Raw genomic sequence first — 25,982 nt, 5'->3', positions numbered from 1 at the left:
CTAGGCTGCCTCGCATCTTCAATATAGGCCTTCGTCAATAAGAGTTCTCAGGGGCGTAGATCTTCCTATCTATCCGCAACGATCACTTGAAAGAGACAGCCGTATAGCTTCCAGAATGGTAACATTCGTATCAGGCCATTCTCCTGCGTCTGATTCCCAGGCATCAGATGGCGAACCCGTCCTTCATCAGCGCGTCTACCCAGATAGCGAAGGCCACGACCAGAACGGGGCTGAAGCTGGCAGTGGTGGTGCTGACACCGGTGGAAACACCATGTCCTCCAACTCTGTCGAAGGATGCCATCCAATTGCCATTGTAGGCATGGCGCTCCGGCTTCCCGGAGGAGTCAAGTCCCCCGATGAACTCTGGAAATTCCTAATCGAAAAACGAAACGGTGTTTGTGAGGTTCCCGGAACCCGCTATACCGTTGATTCCTTTTACAGTGAGACCATGGCCCGTTGTGTGAAAACGCGCCATGGGTACTACCTGCAAGACGACCCAGCCTGTTTCGACGCGGGCTTCTTCTCTATCAACTCGCACGAAGCAGGTAGAATGGATCCGCAGCAACGCCAGCTCCTTGAGGTAGTTTGGGAGTGCTTGGAGAGCGCTGGAGAGACGAATTGGCGCGGGAAAAACATAGGCTGCTATGTTGGTGTGTATGGCGAAGACTGGCTGGACCTGGCGAGCAAGGACCCGCAGCATACAGACCGATATCATATCCTTGGAACGGGGCAGTTTGCCTTGTCGAACCGGCTTTCCTATGAATATGACTTTCAGGGGCCTAGGTTAGCACCTCCCCCTAATTCGAACTACACTGACGAATCAGCATGACCCTCCAAACCGGCTGCTCAGCGTCCTTGGTAGGTCTCCACGAGGCGTGCCAAGCGCTCTACTCACGAGACTGCTACTCTGCCATTGTCGCGGGGACGAATCTGATGTTTGCACCGACAATGACGGCTACCATGTCTGATAACACTGTCATGTCTCCAACTGGAACTTGCCGCACGTTCGACGAGGCGGCGGATGGGTATGGGCGCGGCGAGGGCATTAACGCCCTATACGTGAAAAGACTCGAAGATGCCATTCGAGATAATGACCCTATCCGTGCAGTAATCCGAGCAACGTCAACCAACTGCGACGGTCACACCCCCAGCATCACGACGCCCGGGTCCCATTCCCAGGAAGCGCTTGTAAGATGGGCTTATAAGAAGGCCGGTATTTCGGATATCACCCAGACAGGGTTCTTCGAGTGCCACGGAACCGGAACAGTAGCCGGGGACACGGCGGAAGCGTCAGTTGTCGCGAAACTGTTTGAAGGAAAAGGAATAATCATGGGAGCTGTATGTCTGTAGCGCGCGTCTATGATGCAGGCTAATGAGTCAGGTGAAACCGAATGTCGGCCACGGAGAAGGAGCATCGGGAATCAGCAGCGTCATCAAAGGCGTTCTCGCGCTGGAGCACAACACTATCCCCCCAAACATCTTTTTCAAAACGCCAAACCCAAGAATCCCATTCGAAGAAGGAAAGCTCCATGTCCCGGTGGAGGTCATGCCATGGCCAAAAGACCGGCATGAGCGGGTGAGCGTGAACTGTTTTGGCGTTGGAGGTGCGAACGCACACGCCATTCTTGACTCGATATCTTCATTCTGCGGTGACAATTTCCGTCCTTTTAGTGGAAACTGCGAAGATGACGGAGTGCACCTCTTGGTCGTCTCGGCAAGGAGCGCAGATAGTTTGAAACAGCGCATTCGAGCTGTAACGGACTATGCCAATAACAACTTGTCCAAGCTCCGGGATCTTGCCTATACACTTGGCGAAAGGCGCGAGCATCTATCTCACCGGGCGTGTACAGTAGCTAAACCGAATGAGCTGCTAGACGAGTCAAACTTCCAGACTGGCCGTGACAAAACTCCGGAGGTGACCTTTGTCTTTACCGGGCAAGGCGCTCAGTGGGCGGGCATGGGCAAAGATTTGCTGAACGCGTTCCCGACCGCGCGAAAAGACATTCAGCGTCTTGAAGAGGCTCTGAGCAGTCTCGCAGATGGCCCGTCCTGGTCGATTGAAGGTAAGACGCCATGATCTGTTAGGTCAAAGCTAACGAGAACAGAGGAGCTGTCACGGACGGAAAAGAGCAGAATAAACGAAGCCGAACTCTCGCAGCCGCTCTGCACGGCGCTCCAAATCGTACTCATCAATATCCTTTCTGCATGGGGAATAACTCCTTCATCTGTGGTCGGCCATTCGAGCGGCGAAATTGCCGCTGCATACGCATCTGGGGCTATCTCCGCGAGATCGGCTATCATCATTGCGTACTATAGGGGAAAACTCGCGAAGCAGCTTGAAGGAAAAGGCGCCATGGCAGCCGTAGGTCTGTCAAAAATCCTTGTCGCGCCGTATCTTGAGGAAGGCGTAGTCATTGCATGCGAGAACAGTCCACAAAGTGTCACGTTGTCTGGGGGCAGTGCTGCGGTTGATAGAGTGGTGGAGGCAATTAAGCGGGAACATCCAGACATTCTCTGCAGAAGGCTGCGAGTGTCTACAGCCTACCACTCCAGTATGTTTATGCTCCATAGGAAGACAAAGCTAACAAACCAGATCATATGTGCAAGATAGGAGCACAGTACGCGTCATGCATTGAAGGAGCCATCGAGCACAAGGATAAGATGCTCCCGCTTTTTTCCAGCGTCACAACCGGTATGATCACAGAGCCGACAGCATTGGATGCTGCATACTGGCGTCGGAATCTGGAATCGCCTGTTTTGTTCTCTCCTGCGGTACGCAGTATACTCACGAAATCGGGGTGCCGGACTTTTATAGAGATTGGACCCCATTCTGCGCTGTCTGGGCCCCTGCAGCAGATCTTCCGTGCGGTAGAAACAAAACCAGAGCTCTCGTATATCCCGACTCTGAATAGAAATGAGCCTGATAGTCACACTCAGTTACTAGTAACTGCAGGGCTCGCGCACGCTGGCGGGATTGCTGTCAATCTCAATATCATCAATGGCCCCGGCAGCACTATATCAAATTTACCTCCCTATCCCTGGCAACATAACACCCGTTACTGGCACGACAGCCGACTAACGCGCGAGTGGCGATTCCGAGCTCATCTACACCATGAGCTCCTTGGCGCACGCAGCGTCGAGTCTTCAGAGCTCGAGCCCGCGTGGAGAAATCTGCTTCGTCTGGAGGACGTTCCGTGGGTCAGCGAGCACGCTTTGCAGGGAAATGTTATATTCCCGGCTGCTGGATATATCTCAATGGCTGGCGAGGCAGTATGCCAGTTAAATCCTGAAGCGAGTGACTTCTCCATCAAAAATATGCTGATCAAGAACCCGCTCTTGATGAAAGAGTCAGCCGAGTACGAAATCATCACGACGCTCAAGCCAGTCAAGATCACCGACCTTATTGAGTCAGACTGGTACTCGTTCACTATCGTCTCGTTCGACGGTACTTCCTGGACGAAACACTGCCATGGCCAGGTGCGCGCGGGATCCGACTACCCTCCAAAAGGACGCAAGATCAAACAATACGCTCGCGTCCTTGACGTAGGCACCTGCTACCGCTTCGTCGAGAGACTCGGGTTTGCCTACGGCCCTCTCTTTCGACGGTTCACATGCATCTCTGCAGATCCCAATGATCGAAAAGCCTCAGCTAAGCTGCGCGACCTAGGACGAACCCGGTATCCGCTTCACCCCGCCATTATGGACCACCTGCTCCAAGCCTTCCCAATGGCCATAGCTCAGGGGCTATCCCGACGCTTCCAGATCATTGTCCCTGCGGCAATTGGACATATCTATGTGCGACGGGCCGACATCCCAGAAAGCGAAATGTCGCTGGAAGCATTGATGGCTGAGACCGGCTTCGGGACATGGACGGGTCATGGTATTATGATGGCTGGCGACGGGGACGATGCTGTGCCTGTCCTGTCGATGACGGATGTTGCCGGGTTCCCTGCGTCTGGGACGGGCGACACTGCTTCCATACCGCTGGGGTCACAGATTCGGTGGGCTCCGGATATTGATTTCGTAGAGCCGTCTACCTTGCTGCCACCTGCTGAGCCGGGTGATGAGTATGTAAGCATGATGTGGGCGTGTGAGGCTTTGAGTATCTTGTATATCCTCGAAACGGCGAGGAAGCTGGAGAGTGTCACCGATGACCCGGAACTCCCTCATCTCAAGGATTGGAAGGCATGGATTACCTCGACGGCTAATAGATTCGGCCAGCAGACGGATGGATCTGCTTTAAATACAAGAGCCTACAATTGGGCCCATCTGAGCTCGCATGAACGCCAGAGCCTCATGAAGGTTCTGTCCTCAGAGGTCCAACACGTAAATGAAAATCAAAGTGGTGAAGTTCCAGCCCCGTTGTCATGTCTCCGTTACATTTACGACAACGTTGAGAGTCTTTTAACCTCAAAGACCCTGTCCGAGGAAATTCGAAGCCACATCGAGCAGTATGGCGCATACCTGCATTCCCAGAAGGAACGGAGCTGGGACCACTTTTTGACTTTATTGGGCCATTCAAACCCGGCGATGCGCATCATCGAGATAGGAGGCGGTGCTGGAAGTGTCACAAGGAGTCTCCTGAAGCACTTGAAGTCGCCGGAAACTGTGAGGCTATACTCAGCGTATACGTTTACAGATGCATCCGCGGATAATGTTGAAGCTGCGAGAAAGGCGTTTGCGGAGGACGAAATTGACTTCAAACTGCTTGCCATCGAGAAGGATCCAGGAGAGCAGGGTTTTGAGAAACATAGTTTTGATTTTATTATTGCGTCTAATGTCGGTAGTTGCTGCCCCCTCGCCCGATCTTCAGGTAATGACGTGACCAAACTGATAATCAGCAGGTTCTCAGAGGCAGACGGGCCGAGCTGGAGACATCGCTCAGGAATATTCGGGAGTTGCTGGCGCCGCGTGGTAGATTAATGCTCAACGAGCTGGATCGAGGTAAGTTGGGACCTTCAATTGCCTGCACCACTGGCGCTGATATGGTCAGGACATCTTCCTACAACCTTCGTCATGGTAGGTCCAAGCATCGTGAATATTAGTCCCTCACTCACCAAACCAGGGGCTCCTGCCAGTTTGGAACACGAATGAAGACGCGAACCCAGTACATTTAACGAGAGAAGAGATCGATGCAGCCCTTCGCTCTACCGGATTCTCTGGAATTGAAGCCATACGCAGGGATATAGAACCACCAGACAGCGTATCACTTAGTATCTTGTCGAGTCTTAACGCAGAGATCCCAAAAAAAGCCATAGCGTTATTAGTAAAGGCTGCTATCACATATCCCGAGGCCTGGGTTGAGCTGTTAAAGGGGACGCTGGAACAGCAAGGATACGAAGTATGCATCGGCGATCTGCAGGCTGGTCTTCCAGCTGAAGGGGAGTATTTGATCATCTCTCTCCTTGATATGGATGGTCCATACCTCCATGACTTGTCTGAAGCTGGATTTACTGCCCTGCAAGGCCTCTTGACAGATATCAAGCAACCAATTCTGTGGGCTACGGGGATGTCGCAGTTCCGGTGCGAAAACCCACGCTACGGATTGGTTTTCGGGTTTGCACGTACGATGAGACACGAGAAAGACGCTGACTTCAGCATCTTTGAAGCCGATATTTTCGATGACAAGTCAGTGAAATCACTTGTGTCTGTGGTCGAAAAGATTCTGTGGTCCAGGGCAAATGCAGAAGCAGACCCGGAGTATGAATTCGCCCTATACCAGGGCACGATCTACGTCGGCCGTTGTCACTGGGTCTGCCTGGCAGATCATACGGATAGTAACTCCTCAATGAACCTCCCTCGGCGACTAGATATCGAATCACTAGGTTCAATTGATACACTTCGCTGGACACCGTTCGAGAACCCGCCGTTGGAGGAAGGCCAGGTCGAAATTGAGATGAAGTATATCGGCTTGAATTTCCGGGTTCGCCACCTGCACTTTCGTGTAAGTACATTATTAACGGATGATATGATAGGACATCCTCGTATCGCTTGGCCTCTTCGGCGAACCCAATGAGTTCGGTCTTGAAGGAAGCGGGATCGTTCGAAGGGTAGCACCGGGTGCAATACGAGACCTGAAGCCCGGCGATAGAGTCGCCCTCCTGACGACGGGGACTTTTCGAACGCGCTTCGTCGTGCACTCGCGGTATTGCCTTCGGATTCCCGATCACATCTCGCTTGAGGATGCGGCTACGATGCCGTCGGTTTACATCACGGCTGCGTACTGCCTGATTCATCTTGCGCGGTTGCAAAAGGGCGAGGTATGGCTGCCTGCGTGTGAATTTGGAGGGATCTTCTGAAACTAACTTTCTCAGTCCGTACTAATTCATTCAGCTTGCGGAGGCGTCGGTCTTGCGGCGATCCGCGTCTGTGAGTATGTTGGGGCAAAGGTATGACTCCGTTTCCATGAACCGGCAAAGCAGCTAATAGCGCAGATCTACGCCACGGTGGGCAGCGACGAGAAAGTCCAGTATCTCATCGATCGCTTCGGCATACCAAGGAGCCGCATCTTCAACTCCCGGACCCCAGACTTCCTCCACGACGTGGTGCGCGAGACAAACGGTCGCGGCGTGGACGTCGTGCTGAATTCACTGACCGGTGCTCTTCTCCACGCATCCTGGGACTGTCTCGCTTCGTTTGGTCGAATGATTGAGCTGGGCAAGCGGGACTTCCTAAGTAACGGGCAGCTCAATATGGGGCCTTTTATCAAGAATCGCTCATATATGGGATTCGATCTGACGCAGTTTGGAAAGGAAGCTTATCATACCTATGAGTCGTATGTACAGTCCAATCAGATTTTCGAGCTTCCTTCTAACAGTTTCAACGAACAGAATGCACACGCAGTTCGAGACACTCACAGCAGAGAACGAGCTTGTTCCCATTCGCCCGGTGAGAGTGTACGAGGCTGCAGATGTTGTAGATGCCTTCCGGTACATGCAACAGGGCGTCCATATGGGTAAGATTCTGATTAAAGTGCCCGAAGACCCCTCTAGTCTCTCTGTCTCGCCAGGGAATTCGCCATTCTCTTTTCGTCCAGACGCCTCGTACCTGCTTGTTGGCGGGCTGGGCGGACTGGGCCGCTCAGTATCGACATGGATGGTGGAAAAGGGCGCTCGGCATCTGGTGTACTTGTCACGTTCCGCTGGACTCTCTGAAAAGGATCAGGCTTTTGTCCGCGAGCTCGAAGCGCAGGGGTGCCAGGCAATCTGTGTTCCCGGTGATGTGTCGGTCATTGCAGACGTGGAAGCTGCAGTATCTAAGTGTTCGCAACCTCTTGCTGGCGTGATGCAGATGGCAGGGTTTCTCCAGGTACTACCCTGAACTGGTCCATATCAATGGCTCTGAGACTAATGAGTTCAGGACGCCATGCTCGACAAAATGAAATATTCAGAATGGGAGTCCTGTGTTGCTTCAAAGGTCCAGGGAACTTGGAACCTCCATGAGGCAACCTCTTCGAGCGCCCTCGACTTCTTCATTGTCGTCGGGTCGGTTTCTGGCATCTGCGGAAACCCAGGCCAAGCCAATTATGCCGCGGCCAACACGTTCCTGGACTCCTTCGCCCAGTATCGGCGAGATCTCGGTCTTCCGGCGGCGGTGATCGACCTGGGCGCCATCGATGAAGTTGGCATGATGGCCGCTAATCAGGAGGCAATGCAACGTGCGCAAGCGGCGTCAGTCTGCTTCCCAAGCGAGCAGCAGCTGATTGACGGGCTCAAGCTCGCCTTATCACAATGCGCAGTTCCCCCTTCACCAAAATCACTTCTCTCCACCTCGTGCATCGTCGGCCTTTCAAACACAAAGCCGCTCTCGAACCCGAGCGTCCGGCCGTACTGGGTGCGCGATGTCCGGTTTGCCATCTACAAGAACCTCGAGTCAAGAAGCACCGAGGCAGTCCAGGGAGGTCAAAGCAACGAACTCCGCACTCTCCTCCGGCGCGTCGAGCAGAACCCCTCGCTGCTAAACGACCCGGAATCGGAGGAGATTGTGCGCCGCGAAATTGGCAACCAGGTGACACAGCGGATGCCGCAGGCGGAGAACATGGACGAAGACGAGGTTGCGAATATCACGATCGACTCGTTGATGGCGATTGAGATAAGGGGATGGGCGAGACGGAACCTAGGGCTAGAGATTACGCTTGTACAGATTGCAAAGGCGAAGACTGTTGGAGGGTTAACAAGGGCGGCGGTCGATCATCTGAAAGCCAAGTATGGGATGAAAAGAGATGACAATGAGAACGAGGACGGAAATGGAGACGGAGAGGAGTAGGAATATAGTGCAGTGAGGGTTTGTCGATGAGGGGAAAGAAAGTAGAAAGTCAGTAAAAAAGGTGTAAAAATGAAGGTTGATTGTGAGAGGTCCTGCCCGGGATCGAACCGGGATTACCAGATGTGACTCGGATAGATATCAGAGTCTGATGTCATAACCATTAGACCACAAGACCTGCTTATTGATTTGTTGCATCCTACTAAATGTATATAACAAAAATATGTAGCATAATCATATATTTTTACCACGGACTCATGATATGAGGGGCGGTCAAGGAGTAACAATTGGTCTCAACTACATGGGGAGTTGGTGTGCCCTCAAACTAGTGCTAGGCCACAGATCACTACTTAATAACTCTCAGTTCTCTTGTTGGTAGCAACATCTAGGCCTTTAATCGAGTTCTTTGGTACGATTTATACATGTTTCCCGTCAACTGTGATGGAGAATCTGCGCGCTCCACTACTCGTCTTCACCACAGAATAGGGATCTGTAGTCCAAGCTTCGTATAGGAACAAGTCAGTGAGACAATCGCCTGAGACTACCGGATTCTCTCTCCTTGGAAATTCGGGGAGTTGAGAAGAGAAATAGCTTTACCGCCGCGAATAATGTTGCAAATCCTTGGAAAGAGGTAGGATGGTAAAGCATTAGGAGATCAAATCTCGGCCGAATAATAAGAAAAGCAAGTTTATAGAGAGTATATCATACTATAGAAGTGATTTTCCTTTGCTGGTATGCAGAAATGGCGTGATGGGTTCCCATGATAGAGTGATTTTGTATGTCCAGTGCGTGATCGCAACCCATGGATCTGGCGTAGATCACCTCGGGGGCTCTGCCCAGACCACAATTTGTCCCTCCTCTATTCTAAATCTGAGCAGAAGCCTTACTTTTGAGGCCACCTAATTAGTTGAGACCAGCAGCAGGTGCGTTCGGCCGAGTTGCAGTGCAGTGCACCATCTCGTCCATCACGCCATCCCGGCCCACTTTGATGCTATACAGGTACAAATACCGGCGCCGCATGCCCGCGGGGTACGAAAGCTATGAGCGCATGCGATTGCGTTTGCAAGAACGGTGGGGGAGGGTTCCTATAAGTAGCAGGCGTCGCTCGCGGAGTCGCGAGCGATGCGGGCTTGTTGTTTGATACAATATGATAAATGTATAGATTCAACTGAGAAAGATACCAAGCAGGCCTACCTACCATACAACGCAACATGTCTACACAACAGCAACAGCCGGATCGACCACGCAAGTCGCTCATCCTCAATGCCTTTGTTGAGATGTGTATTGTCTCCCTACTTTGCCCTTCCTCGCCAGAATGGGCCGATTCCATGCTAACGGCGTACAGGCAGCGGCCACCAATCCCCGGGTCTTTGGGTACACCCCGAAGACGAATCACATCGCTTCAACGATATCGACCACTGGATCGAGCTCGCGCAGCTGCTTGAGTCCGCGAAGTTCCACGGCATTTTCATTGCTGATGTTCTCGGTAGCTCACCACATGCACCATCCGCCCAACCCCCCTTCACCATTCAAGAAATGAATAATAAGCTGATCGTTGTGGCGGCGAACAGGCGGTTACGACGTCTATAAAGGCCCTCGCAATCTCGAACCGGCCATCACATCCGGCGCGCAGTGGCCCGTGAATGAGCCGTTGGCCGTCGTGCCAGCCATGGCGGCCGCGACAAAGAATATCGGATTCGGGGTAACAGTGACGACGACGTACGAGCAGCCGTATCATCTGGCGAGGCGGCTGTCAACGGTGGACCATTTGACCAAGGGGCGGTATGTTATCCCTTGTACCTAGATGTTGGAGCGTGCTGATGCTGATCATGTACTACAGGATCGGATGGAATGTAAGTGTTATCTATCTACCTACTTACCTACCCAGCAAACCTGCTAGGGAAGATAAGGCCCATACTGACTAGATAGATTGTCACCGGCTATCTCGACTCAGCAGCACGAAACCTCGGTCACGCAGAGCAGCCGCAGGTATGTCTTTTTCGTCCCAATTATGCCAGACAACACCAGTACTGAGAAAAGCCAGCACGACGACCGCTACGCCATTGCGGAAGAATACATTAAAGTCGCCTACAAGCTGTGGGAATCATCCTGGCGGTCCGACGCCGTCGTCCTCGACAAGCAGCGCCGCGTATACACAGAGCCCTCACGCGTACGGGAGATCAACCACGTCGGCAAGTATTTCAACGTTCCCGGTCCTCACCTCTGCCAGCCTTCTCCACAGCGCACGCCCGTGATCCTGCAAGCGGGAACCTCAAAAGCGGGCAAGACCTTCGCGGCGCAGCACGCGGAAGCGATCTTCGTCGCAGGACACAGCCCGAGCGTCGTCGCAAAGAACGTCGCCGAGATCAGAGAGCTTGCGAAGACGCAATACGGACGGGATCCGTCCTCAATCAAATTCCTGGCGCTGCTCTGCCCGGTTCTCGGAAAGACAGAGGAAGAAGCGAAGGAGAAGTTTGCATACTACCGCAGTCTGGGTTCCATTGATGGTGCGCTGGCTCTGTTCGGCGGATGGACGGGGATCAACCTCGACGTCTACGGCGACGACGAGGAGCTGCGATCTGTGCCGAGCAATGCGATCCGATCTGCCGTCGAAGGCTGGTCGAAAGCGACACCCGAAGTTCCAAAATGGACGAAGAAGACCGTCGGTGAGCACATCACCGTCGGCGGACTCGGCTCTACGCCTGTCGGGACACCCGAGCAAGTGGCCGACGAGATGGAGAGATGGGTGCGCGAGGCAGATGTTGATGGGTTTAATCTGGTAAGCTATTCATATCTTTCTTTTTATTCTTTTTTCTCTTTTTCTTTTTCCTTTTTACAACCTATTGAGGACGCTCGCGCTGATGCGAACGCTACAGGCCTACGCGATCAAACCCGGCTCGTTCAAAGACATCATCGACCTGCTGATCCCCGAGCTGCGCCGTCGCGGACTCTTCCACGAGGACTACGCGGCGCCTAGGGCCACGTACCGCGAGAATCTGTACGGCAAGCCCGGGCAAAGCGGCCCTCCGGCAGATCATCCGGCAGCAAAGTATCGGTGGCATGCCGGCGTGGAGGACCATCAGATCCCGGAGTAAGCTAGAGCAAACGCGCGGTATCGTGGGTTCTAGAAGGGGCATGAGGATCACCGGATGATTGCTTACAGAGACGGGGAATGGGGCGGCCCCTATCCAGGTGATTGCCTGGTGGAGGCAGATGGTCCATAATATAAGCTTGTATTATGCTTATGACAACCGTGAGGCTGTGTAGCCGGCTGTAGGGCTTGTGAGTCTCAGATTATAGATATGTACTACTCTAGTACTAGAGCAGTATTCCCCGGCATGAGCGGCAAATAAGCACACTTGAAGAAATTAGATCAGATCAAGATTTGTCATTGCAAGTCAGCAGTCTGAATGCATTCGTCACTTTTTTAGGGCCTTCAATTGGCTGGGGATACTCGTGGGGGCTAGACTCCATACACGAGCTGCTGCGGCCATCTCAGCCGCAACTACAGCAGTGATTGGCTTGTGCAAGCTCAGCCCCGGCCATTTCTGCTAGCATTTTTCCTGTCATTTCAGTGTATGCACGGGGCTTGCCGTCAGCGTTTGCACAGATGGTGGGATTCGCTGATCGGCTTTTTGGCCCCTCTGACTAGCTTGCGGTAGCAAAGTTGGAGGCTTTCTGCAGTCACACAGCCCAGCCTCTATTTATAATAAATTAAATCATAAATAAAAGTGACTGCCCCTGCCGCCGTTCGATATGCTCCCATTTATTCTTTCTCGAATGTTGGTCCCCCAGTTTTATTTCTCCAGGTGATGGCCCGCCATGGACCCGTTGAGCATCACCGCCAGCGTCGCTGGGCTCGCAACGCTCGCCTACCAGATAATCGGCTACTTAGGCACCGTCCGATCAGGTGGAAAGGACCGGCTGAATCTGTGTCGTGAGGTGACATATCTCTGGATGTCGATCACCTCGCTCCTCGAACAGCTCTCTTCCGATGCGATCAAAGACGACAAAATCCCGGACTCGCTGCGCCCGCTCCTTGACCCTGATGGGATCCTCAAGGAGATCAAGATCCAGCTCGAGGATCTGGAGCACACGATCAAGTCCCGCAGTACGCATGGGAAGATCGCGCAGACCCTCGCGTGGCCGTTTACGCAAAAGGACGCGGAGAAGATGATTGACCGGATCCATCGCCTCAAGTCGACGTTGCAGGATGGAATCAATCAGTCGACGCATGCGCTCTCGCAAGATATCTACCGCGATGGGCAGGGTGTCAAGAAGGTTGTTGATGAGTCGAGGTTGAAAGAGCTGATCGAATGGATCTCTCCGCTGAATTTCATCACCAAGCAGAGCATGATCTGGAACGAGCATCATAAAGGCACTTGCAAATGGTTCCTGGAGCGCGACGACTTCCGCGAGTGGCGCGAGGGCAGCAATACGAGAATTTTCTGTCCGGGGATCCCTGGCGCTGGCAAAACCTTCCTCTCATCAATCGTGTACAACGAGCTCGAGGCGCTGAGGGTGCGCGATGAGGGCGGGCTCAAGGGCGCTGCCGTCGTCATGCTCTACTGCAAATGGGACGATCCGCTGTCGCAGGATATAGACAATCTTCTAGCGAGTATCATTAAGCAGTTCGTCCAGCGATACGATGTTGGCACAACCGATATGATGGAGCTGTTCACCAAGCACAGCAAGGAAGGAACAAGACCCTCACGCGCACAGCTACAGTCGACACTTGAACTCCTCTACAGCCGGTTCAAAAAAGTCTTCATCATCCTCGACGGACTGGACGAGCTGAGATCGGAGAAGGAGCAACTACCGTTGCTGATGAGCCTCGCCCCGAACGGCTCGCCTCACACGGTGAATCTGATGGTGACTTCGCGTCCACTGCCGAATATTGTACGCCATTTCCGGCACTGGCCGTCGCTAGAAGGCAGCATAATCTGCGATGGTTGTGACGCTGAGGATCTCGCGGTGCAGTACCACTGCGCCGATTGTGAGGATTACGACCTCTGCCAGAGTTGCTACAAAGCCGGTACGCGCTGCGGGTATAAGGGACATACGTACCACCTCGAGTTTAACGCTCGCACGATTCCCATTGCCGCCGTGGAGGAGGACCTGACAACGTACGTGCACTGGCGGACGAGCGCTTCGGAAACTTTGCAGCAATTCGTGGAGATCAAGGAAGGGCTGATGGACGCAATCCTAAACACAGTGGTGAAGAACAATGAGGGGATGTTTCTACTGGCCAAGTTCAACATGGACACGCTCGAGTCGAAGCTCAGTATAAAGCAACTCATGGCGGCTCTCAAGACGCTGCCGCAGGAGCTGGATGGGACGTACGAAGACGCCATGCTCCGGATCACTGAGCTGAAAGCGTCAACGAGGGAAACGGTCATGCGTTTTCTGAGCTGGGTGGTCTTCGCCGAGCAGCCTCTCCAGGAGAAAGCAATTGAGCATGCTCTCGCAGTCAGCGATGGCGATTCGGACATGGACGACGACAACATCATCCGCGCTAGGACCCTAGCCACCAAGTGTGCAGGCCTGGTACAACTCGACGAGTCGGACTGTCTACGGCTTGTTCACTACTCAGCAGAGAACTACTTCAGACAGCACCGTGATCGGTGGTTCCCGGCAGGGAATGTGACAATGGCATCCTCCTGCCTGACCTACCTGCAGTTCGACGTATTTCGCTCCGGCGCCTGTTCTGGTCCGTCCGAAGATATCGACTTTGAGAACCGCCTGGGAAAATATCCGTTCCTCCGATACGCGTCCATTAACTGGGGGAAGCATCTCCGCGTAGCGGCCGACGACGACCTCTCTGCTCGAGCACTGGCCCTTGTTACGGATGCGGGCTGCTTAGCCACCATTGCCCAAGCATTATGGTATCTAGAGGATCAGCAACAGTCCAACAGCTGGTCGTCGAAGAACGGCTCTGCGCTTCACCTAGCAACACACTTTGATCTCGATTTCCTGGTGAAAGACCTTCTCGCCCAGGGCTACGACCCGAATATGCGCGACATCAATGGCGTCACGCCTCTTGCACTTGCCGCTCAACGAGATCTGATGGACGTATTGATTACTCTCAGCAATGCAGGCGCATCGGTGAATACGCCTGACAACGGCGGCCGATCCCCCCTTCACTGGGCCATCCTCAATAACTTGCCTGATGTTGTCAGATTCCTTCTAGATCAAAAAGATATCGACGTCAACTTGCCCGCCGCTCGCTGGTCACACTACACGCCGCTTATGCTCGCCTCTGTCTACGGGTATGACGAATATGTGTCCATGTTGCTAGCCAATCCCAGAATTGACGTGAAATGCGCCAGCCCAGAGGGCGCGACAGCCCTGATCCTCGCCGCGCGGCAAGGCGAAACAGGAGCTGCCAGGCTCCTCCTTGCGCATCGCGAGATAGAGATAAACTACGCCGACAGCAGCGGCTCGACAGCGCTAACTGTAGCGGCAGAAAATGGTTACTATGATCTGGTAAAAGCCCTCCTCGACGCCGGCGCCGACACAGAGGTGCAGCAAGAAGGAAGCAATGGCACGGCGATCATGCGGGCCATCGATTACGGGCATACATCCATCGTACAGTTACTTGTAGACAGAGGCGCAAACGTCCATCACAAGGACGTGTTTGACCGCGGCCTTTTACATTCAGCGGCTGTAAACCGGCGGGCTGACATATTGCGGATCTTGCTTAAGCATGATCCGACCCTTGACGTGAATATGCAGGATGTACACGGCAAAACAACATTACACGACATCGCGCGCATGGGAGATCTTGAGACGGTCGATGTGCTCCTCGAGGCTGGTGGTGATCCGACCATTAAAGATATCCACGGCCGCACGCCGATCCTCGTCGCGCACGAGTCGCACCATCCTGCTATTCTGGAAATGCTTCGCGCTGCGAGGCAGCGGATGAAGGCAGAAGGGCAAAACCGCAAACTTCAACGAACCCCCAGCGGTACGACAGTTGACAGCGAAGAGGACTACGGCGTCAAACGCGCCGACACGGGCCTCTCCATCCACGGAACCCTCCCGCTCTGGTCTCTTGTGGTCTCTAAACAGTTCACTGAACTGAAAGAGCGTCTTCCGGAGTCCTCGCCCGAGGAGATCAACCAGGTCGAGCCGGATATGGGCCAAGCAGCGCTACACTGGGCCGTTTCTGACACCGATGCCTCTATCGTGAAGGTTCTGATTGACTATGGCGCGGACGTCAATCTTCGAAACCGCTACGGGCGGACGCCGCTCTCTCTTGCCGTAATGGGCGGCTTGTGGGATGAGGCACGACTCCTCTTAGAGGCGGGCGCAGATCCCGACATCGAAGATCAGTGGGGATGGCCACCTCTCTGGATGGCAGGTCCGAGGCTTGGGATCCTGCTTATTGAGAAGGGGGCCAAATTGCCGCCCCCACCTACGTCCACAGGCGGAGGGACAGGCGAAGGTGAAAATAACGAGAAGGCTGCTGGAAAGGTGAATCTGGACTATTTCCTAAGATGTGCGGCACAGTTCGGCTCGGAGACCGCACTTCGCCGGCTCGTTCAGGCGGGAGCCGATGTCTGGAGTAAGGACCCGAGCGGCAAAACGCCATATATGATTGCGAAGGAGAACGGGTATAACGAGCTGGCGAACCTGCTGGTGCAGCTTGCACCGATGCCGCAGGCTGGTGCTGATGGGTCCGGGCCGAAGACTGATGAGCGTGCGGAGAAAACGACCACAAGCGGTACGCCCGAGGATAAATCTGAGGCTGAAAGTATAAAGGTTAAGATGGATGAGATCGAGAAGCCAAAGAAGGAAGAAGGCAAAGGCAGCATTTTGGCGGATAAGGGCATGGCCCTTGATGGGCTGGACTCTGCTGCCCTCGTACCGGCCTCTAACGATATCAAGACTAAGCCTGGCTATCCTACTTTATTTCTTAGGTCCGCGCATGAACGGCATCTGTATACCATCCTGCTAGTGCTAATCTTGGTTACGGCGACGGCGTTGGTGCGATTGTGATGATGATAATGCATGATGGACGTTGGTTGGATTGGGTAGCGAGCCATACTCTCCTTACAAGTACTGTAGTTATAGTGTCCGAGTTACTGTCAATTCCATCTGAGCGATATCATACAGGATTGGTATCGTGCTATTCCTTCCTGCCTGAGCAATGAACTCACTCGCCCAGCGGATACGGATGCAGGATCTGTCCATCTATGTATCTTGTTAGAAACTGACCACTCTATCCAACTCTAGCCCAAGAAAAAGGCCAAAGACGAAAGAAACCGAAAGGTGAAAACTCACAGAACAGGGATGCATCCGAACTGGCCAAAAATACAAAGCTGGTCGCCACCTCGCTTGGCTGCCCTGGCCGGCCCAGCGGCTTCGAACTCGCCCACCCCTGCATCTGCTCTGCATCGCGCGTATCGACCTGGATAGGCGTATACGTTGAGCCAGGACTACATAACCATCAGTACCAACACCAGACAGGCGAGATATGCAAGAGTGCGTTGAGGGTGAAAACATACGCAACCGCGTTAACCCTAATCCCCTTGGGAATAAGCTGTAGAGCAGCAGATCGCGTGAAACCTACAATCGCCCCCTTGGTTGACGCATAATCCACCATGCTACCTGTCCCTCTGAACGCTGTGACCGAAGTATTATTGATGATACTATCTCCTTTGCTCATATGCGGGAGGGAGAACTTCGTCATCGCAAACATCTGGATGATATTAGTCTGGAAGACATCGGCGACGGTATCGAGGTTTATCTGCGCCAGGTCGGGACAGCTGAATTGCTGCGAGGCATTGTTAACCAGGATATTGATGTGCCCGTATTTCTGTACGTGCAAATCGACGGCCTGCTTGCAGAAACCCCGGTCGCGGAGGTCCCCGCTCAGCAGGAGGCATTGGCGTCCTTCGGCCTCGACGAGTCTTTTTGTCTCTTGCGCGTCTTCTTCTTCAACAGGGAGGTAGACGATTGTTATGTCGGCGCCTTCTTTGGCGTACAGGGCTGCGACGGAGCGGCCGATGCCGGAGCTATACAGCGCCGTAGACTTGTTAGCAATAGAACTGCGAAACAGAACAGGTACAGGGAACGTACTCTCCGCCGGTAATGAGTGCCTTCTTTCCCTGCAGCTTGCCAGAGCCCTTGTAATCTTTGATTCCGTCGGAAGTCTCGAGCTTGGTTGCTTCGCTGGCGGGCTGCATTCTGCTTTCCAGGCTGGATGGTCAATCAGTCTCTGACAGTCTCAGAATTATGGGCGGTAGAGTATATGGTTACCCCGGTGTATTTTGTGTCTGGGCACTCTCAGGGGCCTGGAAGGTGTTGTCTTTTGCCATGCGTGACATTGTGATAGTTTGATTGTGATTAAAAGAGAGCACGGCTATGGGTGAGTTTGTGATGATAGTCTGAAATGATCTCTTGCGGGAAAATGGCGGATATACATCAAGAATCGAGATCGCATCACGATGCAGTCATACTCTGCAGAAAATAACCTGTCCAATCACATTTCTCGATCTCGTTGACAGCGGAATCGAGATACCTGATAACTAAGTGGGGAGACTGATCTCATCATGGCGTAGGGTTTGAGCTTGGCTGTGATAACATCATGGTTTCACACGGTCTAGACCTTACTATGGTATGTTGTACCTCACTCAATTGACCACAGGGTTAAGTGTCCCATTGAAGACACTAAGAGGTTCGCACTATATTGGAGCCACCCGTAGCTTTAGATAGCCTTCACATAGCTTAGCTCAAGCAACCGCGCAACCCGCTCAACCCTACTGTACCTGGACAACATGAAGCTATTCCCAACACAATCACGCGTATTATCAGTGACGTCTAACCAGTATGACCCTAATTTTACATTCTGAAAAGGGTTGTGGAACGCGTCTTGACATTTAGAATATAAAGCGAGAACATGGCAGCTGCCTCCTTAATACTCTGAGCCTTACCTCTCCGTACTGTAGTAATATATATAGGTAGGTACTTACCAGGAGCTAAATGATGCTTGTAACATAGTATATATACCTCTCTTATATATACAGCCTGTAGTTTGTTGACTCTAACTGCGCGGCACTTAAAGTGCCAGCTATCGGCCTTCACTAGCTAATTTACAGCCTCTATGAAGTGATGAGAGCTTGAGAGCCTTTGTTTAGGAGCTTTTCGACTTATAATAGGTTTAACCTAGTTGGTGGACTGTACGAAAAGGGCAGTTTTGATTACAACACCTATTACGAATTTATGTTGTATAGTTGAGCTGGGCATGGTTAGTACAGTTTTTATTGAGATCATGTACTACAGGGTTGTAGTTTGATCTAAAATACCATTCACTCCATAATCTGACACCTCCGTAGTAAGTTCGCTCATGTGTCAAGGGCTCAGAAATACATTCAGATCGGGATAATGGAGTAGCTAAACGAGCAAGGTACAACATCAGGCTATCAACAGGTACATAGATGAGACGAGACGTAGCCCAAGCAAGGGTCAGAGCAAGAACGATTCTGGCCAGTTGTGAGCGCAAGTATTCGGTCATTGTTGGAATATAAGGACCACATGCAGTCAAATGGTTTATTCGCCTATTGTTCATGCTGATGGTCATAATCCAGCCTATACTGTCCCGCTATTGATAACGGAGTCTGGGTCGCGGCTTCAGATAAAGGATGGCATATACATCTGCTGATACACAATTGAGCATACACCTTAGACTTCAACAACTGGTGTTGTGCAGCGAGCCTTGGCTTATGTTTCTCTCATGAAATATCAAAGCTATGGAATAGTATGAGGGTTCGCCGAGGCCTGAGGGCTACAATGTCTGTCAGAGGCTCCGAGTGCTTGACTCGCGTTCTGGTGATCTGCCTCAGTGTCTAGTCAAGCCTAAGGGGCTTGTGAAGCCAAAAAATATGCATATTCAAAGGGTCCCGTTGATGGGAGTAGGCATATACTCGACTACGGAAAGTAGGAGTGAGCGACTTGTATCCTAGATACTTAAAGCTCATGCTTACAGGTTTACATATGATAATCTTTCTATTGTCATAATCTTTGTACAGTGACTAAGCGGAAGACAAGCAAAATAGATGTATCTCCTACCTGGTGTCGCCCAACACAAGACGGCCCCAAACCATCTGCGATGTATATCAGCTAATATCCACAGATATGTAAACTGTGCTCCGGGTACATCCACCAGCTGCCCATATGGGACCCTTCCATTAGTTACCTGTGCCCGGAGCGTTGGATTCAGCGAGCCAATTGCTCTCGTATAGCATCATAGCCAGAAAAACAGCGACAACGGAGGCCTATATGATTCCGGCGTTAGGAGCCTTCTAAAGATACCACGCAACTTGGCTTACCAGTGAAAGATCCATCCCCTCGGCCACGGAGGCCTCCCAGGTGGGCCGCTTTAAGGGAATATACGGTGCAGCCATATTGGTCAATTTCACTGTCATAGCCAAGCGACCACAGTGATAGACATTCGCCCTGGACTTCCAGACATTCTGCCCCCATATGGAAAGAGTAACCTCCTCCCAATCAGCACCAGGGTCAGAATCCAGTGCCGAATTTCGAAAATGCATATCGAATTTATCCATGAGAGCGCTGTACTTCGGCACAAACGTAGCGATTGGCTTGGTAGCAGCAGGAGAAGAGTAAGGGGTTTCTTTCTCCTTCGCTTTCCTGCTCTTCTCCCCAGGCAGGTGGAGAAACCATTTCATGCCCATTCTCTCCCGCGAGAGCTCGAAGAGGGGGAGACCCGATGCATCGCTGAAGTGGCGGCGTTGGGTAAAAGAGGCGAACTCGCCGGTGACTCCGAAGAGCTTTTCATCAGTGTTGCTTTCTGTGATCGTAAAGTTGCCGCTGGACCAGCTGGCGCTGTGCTGGTCGACTTTGATTACTCTGGTTGATGAGGCAATATATTCTGGACGAAGGGCAAGGCGCTGCTTAAGTGGCGGGAGGGATGCCATTGTACAATGCTAGGTAAGATGAGTGGGGAAGGAGGGGAAAAAAGATTAGTGAGAGCATTGTTCGCTTACATGTCCTTATAGATATGAATATGATAAAATATGGCTTTATGGCGTAGGATGGGGATCGACCTTAATCTAACAACACTTCCCGCATAGAGTAACTGTACTCTACCACGGAGTACACAATAGCCTGGCATATCGAATGATGGTTTCAGGCTTCCAAGGCAGACGTCATCTGGTGGGAATGGATTTGAGGGCACCTTCTCCAAATATACATTCTAGGTATACTCTGTAGACAACGGTTTCTCTTATTGGAGGTTAAGACAACCTGATGTTACAGCCAGAGGTAGCTATTCTGTAGCAAAAGGCCAATAAATCCAAATTCTTAGCTTTCCTCATTCGCTTCATGGGTATTGTGTGCATGTCCCGTGGCTGCAACGCCTTGTGTCCGGCGTGGTGCCAAACCAGCCTGGCGAATGATGGTTGAAAGACAGCCGTCCCAGTCCCGATCGGTAAAATGGAACTATCCTGGTCCCCTGTCTATGCCCGATACCCACATGTAGAGCTGCTGCGCCGCATGACGTGGCGCACTTGGCTACGGCTCTTATGATTGCAAGAAGTATACGGGGCACGTCCGCACTTGGGGCCATGTATCCACGCGGATCACTAACGGATCGGCGCCATGGAGATCAAAAGCTGACTATTATTCCTACACACAAAGGAAAAGACGGTCACTAGAAGGCTAACTTCATGCCATGGCAACGCTCTCCAGAAACTGGCCCCCACGGGCCGGCAGCCTTCGTTGCTGCGGGCCGCTTCCGCAGAGCCCGGGGCTCAACGACAGACTCAAAATGCTCCCACTCAGGTTGAATACCTGCTCGGAGTAGATACTCAACTTCGGCAAGGTCTCCCAGTACATGTACAGGATCTAGGTATCTTCGCGAAAAGAAAAACAAGTGCCATCTCCTTTCAGTGTTGGCATTGCGTCGAATGAACCGGAAAACGAAGCGTACGGCTGCTGTTCATCAGCAATTCCCAATCTTATGGGCTATCGCCTCGAAGTTCATGGCATGGAATGGATTACGTTTCGTCACCGGCTCTAGATACCCCGTGATGGTGGTGACATCAGGATCCTACCTTTCAACGTGGTGACCGTATCCTTCTCTGGAACCGCAAGGAAATGATTTGTGCTGGCGAGATCTCCGTCATATGGATGGAGAGTCCTTATTTATGGTCCATCGGGCAATGAGCGTCGATTATCTGATTCGGACCGACAGGCACATCGAGTACGTCTCCTCACCTGACCTAACAAGAACGGGTGTTAAGATCCATGGTCAGGCAGCCAATATGAACAAAGGGCGACAACAACGTCATGAACGACAGATTTATGTTATCTGTTAGGCCGCCGCCCCTATGTTCTCCGCGAAGAAGTCGTTGGCTTGGTGTGGGGATACGTCCCGAAGCTTGGGTGGGCCAGTTTGGTCTTACAAGGTGATTTCCGAAGATAATCCGAAAGCCGTCCTGGTGGGTTCATAGTCGGATAATCCATATAGTTGTGGATATTATATGCCCGTGCGTAGCGAGAGATACTGTTTGCATACTAGGGAAAAGCGACAATCGATGATCTACAGTTCGACCAAGTTGAGCGTGTGTATTCTGCTCTAGAATCATAGAATACATCATATCACACGCGAGGAAGGATCAATGACCCCGTCCCTGCCGGAGGACTAAACCCACAATGGCCTACATGGCGGCGCCTGGCTGTCGTGGGAGTCAAGGTCCCTGCCTGTCAGCCCCTAGCTAGGGTCGACGAGGTGTCAACAATAAAACATGAGACCCAACAATTTAATGAAAACAAGACAATCAAGCATGGGGAAGTATCAAAAGTCTCTCCGAGTGCCGTCCCTGTGCATAACTGGGCCTGACCATGAACGGCTCTATAGAATCTAGCTCCGCGAAACCAATTACAATCAATTCCTATATGGTACAGCCGTCTGCTAGAGTCTGCGCGAAATTAAATGGCAGCTTCTGGTTCTACTAACGAAGTAAGGCAAACCAATGGTCAACCTGCCCTGATGTACAACCAATCGTACCTGAACCCGCCACGTAGTTCAAGACATCCACATATGGATTTTTTTGTAAAGGTTATAAGAGAAATCTAGTTATATCAAAAACTCTCTTGATATTCTGACTGCTCATATACAGATGGAATCCCATCAAGACGTACAGGAATAATTGCAATAGACACTGAACCTCAACTTGCTGTCTTAGCTCTACTATAGATCCATTTAGAATCTCCTCTCGTAACCCTTGACCTTAAGAGCAGCCTGAAGTCTGGCTTTCTCGTCCTCTGAGGCCAGAGTAGGCCAACAAGGAGAAGTAGCACTGCACAAGAACAAGGATGAAGTCGTCGGGATACCCAAAGATGTAGGTGAAGGCTTGAGCTGAATCCTGGCCCAGAATAACATTCGAAAGCGTTATGCAAGCGGAGGGGATATTGTCAATCTGGAAAGCCCACATGCCAGTGGGCATGAACTAACAGTGGCCTCGTTCAGCTGCTCGTTGAATAGATCAGCAGCCGGTGGGGCAGAACCTCGAATGGCTGTTCTAGACCCAAGGGCACCTGTTAGCCTGAAATCGTCCCTGAATTATACGATGAATCTGCTGGTAGCTTGGAACTTACATCCGCACGCTCTCAAGAGGACTGGGCCTTCTTTGAATGCTTCTTGGCAAATTGGCTAATACCGTATGCTGTAATCGCTGCGATCTCACCAGACGTTTGGTGTCTTATAACCACCGCTGGGTCAGGTGGTTGCTCTCCTCGCGGGCCTGCTGGATGCGGCACGCACAGAAATCTGCTGGTCTCAATGTCCCTCCTGCGTTTCAATGAGCCATCAGAATGGCCCCGTGTCTTGGATACCCCGCCCAAGCATACACCATCCGGCAGTTCTTGAGCAGGTTTGTACCAGAACGTCCGTCGAACATAACGAACGACGAATAATGTGTTTCGCGAAACTGCGCCCCCTCGAGCCCTCTTCCCTGCTGGATAGGGTGCTTGTCATCTTTACCACCTTCTTCCCCTCGGAGGCATTTGCGGATAAGTTGGAAGAACTAACAGAGCCATACAAGAAAAAAATAGAAGGGCCTCAGAAACAATAACTGTTGAAGTAGGTGCTTCCTCTTGTTACCTACAGTGCCTGGTCCTTGAGAAAGACAACCATTTACATTTTCTGGCTTATTGCAGACAGAAAGCCACAGTTTGTAGATGCGAGCAGGTCAACAGTGGCCGAAAGCATACTCGAAGTTGTCTTGAATGTGTTTCTGACAGGCACCATGTCACGAGCAGATCTTCTATGCGCTAGTATAGGCCTAACCACTCAACAAAGGGCACAAAGATAACCGATCAGTGTGCGCAGTTGCATCTAGCGCCCTTAACAGCAGCCGAGGCTATGCCTGAGCCCATGTCCTGCGGTTCATCCGATTACACCCCAGAGGTTGTGATCAATCATAATTGCCCATATAACTACTGATATCCCCGTCTAATAATGTCCATGCTTGAAACGATAGAAGTGATATCTAGAGAGATCATAGATAAAATATCGAGACTTTTAAAGATCTATCTACAACAAACCTCTCCCATGAACATTCACCGGTACCGACATTGACAGTGCACATCATGTTGACCTAGATAGGAGCTGACAAGGAATGGCATACCGGCTCTTCAGGCAATTAGATTTACCAGCCGGTCTTCGTTAAACAAGGGTCCCATCGGCGACTCAACGGACATCCGGCCAGCGTGCGCTCAGGCGGTTGTGTACGCTGAGTTTGGACCCTCTGCGTTGTACTCTTGCGACTACTCCGTAGCGCTGCGTTGTCTGTAGTTAGGTCGCCTTGCATACCAGGGCCACGTATTCGACTGAGCCAATAGCAAGATTGGAAGCGCTGGGCTTGTCGAACAACAATCCCATCCAGAAATTGAGCGACTGCCACAAACTATACCAAGTCGTTCTCTGCCTGAGCCATGGGCAGGAGGCAGTCTGCCCCAGTTTCCTTCTCCAGTATACTCGACACTCTGCGATAGGAAGGTACTCTTTATTCCCGACGTAGTTCATGAGTAAATGCCGCTTCACGTGTCATTTTGTGTCTGGACGACAGGAGATGTAGGCCTGGGGGCGAGGAGAGTGTGAATAGTCACGACTTTTGTGGCTGAGCTGTACTCAGGACGATCATTAGCTCAATCAGGTGAGCGTTGCGACACAGGACCCTTATGCACACAAAGACCGGGCTTAATGTACTCTAAAATGTACTCTAAAGTGGTGGGCGCTTTCCACGCAGTGAACGAGAAATGATGTTTGTACACTAGTATGACGCGGGCTCTCCCCGGCAATGTTGATGGATCCACACACGGCTCGAGTCTCGAGCCTGGAGGAGGCTTAGACCAGGTGAATTGTTGCATCTTCGCATCCTGGCGCTAGACTTCACACAGGGTGTATTCTACGGATGCCGTCCCTGAACCACAGGCAATGCAAGGAGCGCATGGCGCATGTACCAACGAAGGTCTCTTTATACCACCAATAATTGATGGCTGCAGAGTACGCGCTGGGATTGGACAATAGCGTTATTAGTGGCGCTCAGGTACCTCAGCCGTGCCGCCGCGCCAGGGGAATACGAGGTCGCGGCCACTCAGTGATGTGGTCTGGACCCTAGCGTAGGGTTGGCTGCAGCCAAGATCGAAGATACGAGCGAGGCGAAGCCAAACAGAGGACTGGGGGCGCGCAGATACCAAAAATAAGCAACCCATCAAGCTGCCGGGTAGGGGGCTTAGGGGCGGATACCCTCATCAGATCCTAGGTATAAGTTCACGGCGAGCCAGTCCCGTCTCTGCTCGTGTTCACGACAGGCTCGTCTACGACCGAACAAAAGTAGCTGTCACAAAATGCAGCTTTTCAAAGTCCTCCCTGCTCCTCTGTTCGCGGCCCTTGTGGCCTCCGCGCCCCTGGCGGCTCCCCAGATCTCTGTCGACTATGGACAACTCGAACAGTTCGCGCAAGATGTCCAAGCTTTCGGCGATAGCACCTCCAGCCAATTCAGCCAGGTGTCCGCGCAGTTTGACGTCTTAACTGGAAGCTACTCGGGCTCTGCGCGGGTACGTCTCACGATTACTCACCCCGGTCTGTTCGTAATGTTGATATGATGTTACGCAGGAATCCCTCGCTCAGCTTTTTGGAAAGCTCAGTAACTCAGTTTATGACATCCAGCAGGTTTCAGCCGAAATCGCATCGGCTATTGACGCCACTGCATCGGCGTAGTATGTTCGTCCCTTCGCATGCCCTTCAACTTGACTATACAGAGCTAAACAGTTCACAGCGAGGATGCCGAGAGCTCTGCCATTGGAACCTTCTTCAAAAAGCGCGCCCCAGCCACCGATGCTGGCTATAGCAAGCGAGATAAGCTTCGTGTTCGAGATGATGCTGCGGCTATGGCCGAGGCCGGCTTGATGAACAAGGTTGATGATTCGATTGCACCCGTGTCCGGTTCGCAGACTGCCAAAGATGCTGTTGCTGGAACGGCAGAAGTTGGCGGCGTCGACGACGCCGACACCATGAGTCCTGTCCCCACTGCTGCACCATCAACTGGGAGTGCCACTCCTGAGCAAGCTACCGGCTCTGGTGCTGAGAGCGTTACCCCCGAGCAAGCTACTGGCTCAGGTGCTGTGAGCGTCACCCCCGAACAGGCTACTGGCTCTGGCGCTGAGAGCATCACTCCTGAGCAGGCTAC

General features: G+C 52.2%; 6 protein-coding genes and 1 non-coding gene across 7 annotated transcripts in view; 4 read left to right on the top strand and 3 right to left on the bottom strand.

Moving 5' to 3' along the window:
- Nucleotides 1-115: 115 nt before the first annotated feature.
- Nucleotides 116-8,265, top strand: BDW70DRAFT_172151 (uncharacterized protein; the record flags this gene model as incomplete). The annotated part of the gene is made up of 12 exons (XM_073743426.1): nucleotides 116-783; nucleotides 825-1,338; nucleotides 1,382-2,063; nucleotides 2,106-2,552; nucleotides 2,594-4,779; nucleotides 4,845-4,988; nucleotides 5,066-5,923; nucleotides 5,976-6,260; nucleotides 6,315-6,389; nucleotides 6,435-6,775; nucleotides 6,831-7,308; nucleotides 7,360-8,265. The coding sequence occupies 12 exons, from the start codon at nucleotides 116-118 to the stop codon at nucleotides 8,263-8,265; spliced, it is 7,584 nt and encodes a 2,527-aa protein (XP_073591529.1).
- An 87-nt stretch (nucleotides 8,266-8,352) lies between these two features.
- BDW70DRAFT_t170 lies at nucleotides 8,353-8,440 on the bottom strand. The gene has a single exon. It is a non-coding gene; the product is annotated as a tRNA-Gln (tRNA).
- A 1,033-nt stretch (nucleotides 8,441-9,473) lies between these two features.
- On the top strand, nucleotides 9,474-16,263 carry BDW70DRAFT_164219 (uncharacterized protein; the record flags this gene model as incomplete). Its single annotated transcript, XM_073741441.1, has 8 exons — nucleotides 9,474-9,543; nucleotides 9,608-9,748; nucleotides 9,834-10,044; nucleotides 10,103-10,115; nucleotides 10,192-10,251; nucleotides 10,307-11,041; nucleotides 11,139-11,353; nucleotides 12,111-16,263. 8 exons carry the CDS (start codon nucleotides 9,474-9,476, stop codon nucleotides 16,261-16,263), a joined length of 5,598 nt encoding a protein of 1,865 aa, XP_073591528.1.
- Nucleotides 16,264-16,297: 34 nt separating this feature from the next.
- Nucleotides 16,298-17,594, bottom strand: BDW70DRAFT_172145 (uncharacterized protein; the record flags this gene model as incomplete). The annotated part of the gene is made up of 5 exons (XM_073743425.1): nucleotides 16,298-16,458; nucleotides 16,549-16,703; nucleotides 16,773-17,282; nucleotides 17,347-17,466; nucleotides 17,527-17,594. The coding sequence occupies 5 exons, from the start codon at nucleotides 17,592-17,594 to the stop codon at nucleotides 16,421-16,423; spliced, it is 891 nt and encodes a 296-aa protein (XP_073591527.1). The 3' UTR covers nucleotides 16,298-16,420.
- A 1,860-nt stretch (nucleotides 17,595-19,454) lies between these two features.
- BDW70DRAFT_164217 (tubby C-terminal-like domain-containing protein) lies at nucleotides 19,455-20,204 on the bottom strand (the record flags this gene model as incomplete). The annotated part of the gene is made up of 2 exons (XM_073741440.1): nucleotides 19,455-19,541; nucleotides 19,596-20,204. The coding sequence occupies 2 exons, from the start codon at nucleotides 20,202-20,204 to the stop codon at nucleotides 19,455-19,457; spliced, it is 696 nt and encodes a 231-aa protein (XP_073591526.1).
- Nucleotides 20,205-25,051: 4,847 nt separating this feature from the next.
- BDW70DRAFT_144446 (WXG100 family type VII secretion target) lies at nucleotides 25,052-25,982 on the top strand (the record flags this gene model as incomplete). Its single annotated transcript, XM_073738253.1, has 1 exon — nucleotides 25,052-25,982. A coding segment is annotated over exon 1 (253 nt), but the record flags the coding sequence as incomplete, so codon positions are not given.
- Nucleotides 25,512-25,982, top strand: part of BDW70DRAFT_124932 (uncharacterized protein) — a 1,151-nt gene continuing 680 nt past the window's right edge. Inside the window, exons 1-2 of the mRNA XM_073734848.1 lie at nucleotide 25,512; nucleotides 25,572-25,977. Coding sequence (XP_073591524.1) covers nucleotides 25,684-25,977 — 294 coding nt within the window. The 5' untranslated portion in view covers nucleotide 25,512; nucleotides 25,572-25,683. The remainder of the gene's footprint in view (nucleotides 25,513-25,571; nucleotides 25,978-25,982) is intronic.

This window comes from Aspergillus foveolatus (genome assembly GCF_047715535.1).
Source record: "Aspergillus foveolatus strain CBS 279.81 unplaced genomic scaffold BDW70scaffold_97, whole genome shotgun sequence".
Classification (NCBI taxonomy): Eukaryota; Fungi; Ascomycota; class Eurotiomycetes; order Eurotiales; family Aspergillaceae; genus Aspergillus; species Aspergillus foveolatus.
Note: the sequence above shows the minus strand (reverse complement) of the source record. Positions and strands in the feature narration are given on the sequence as shown.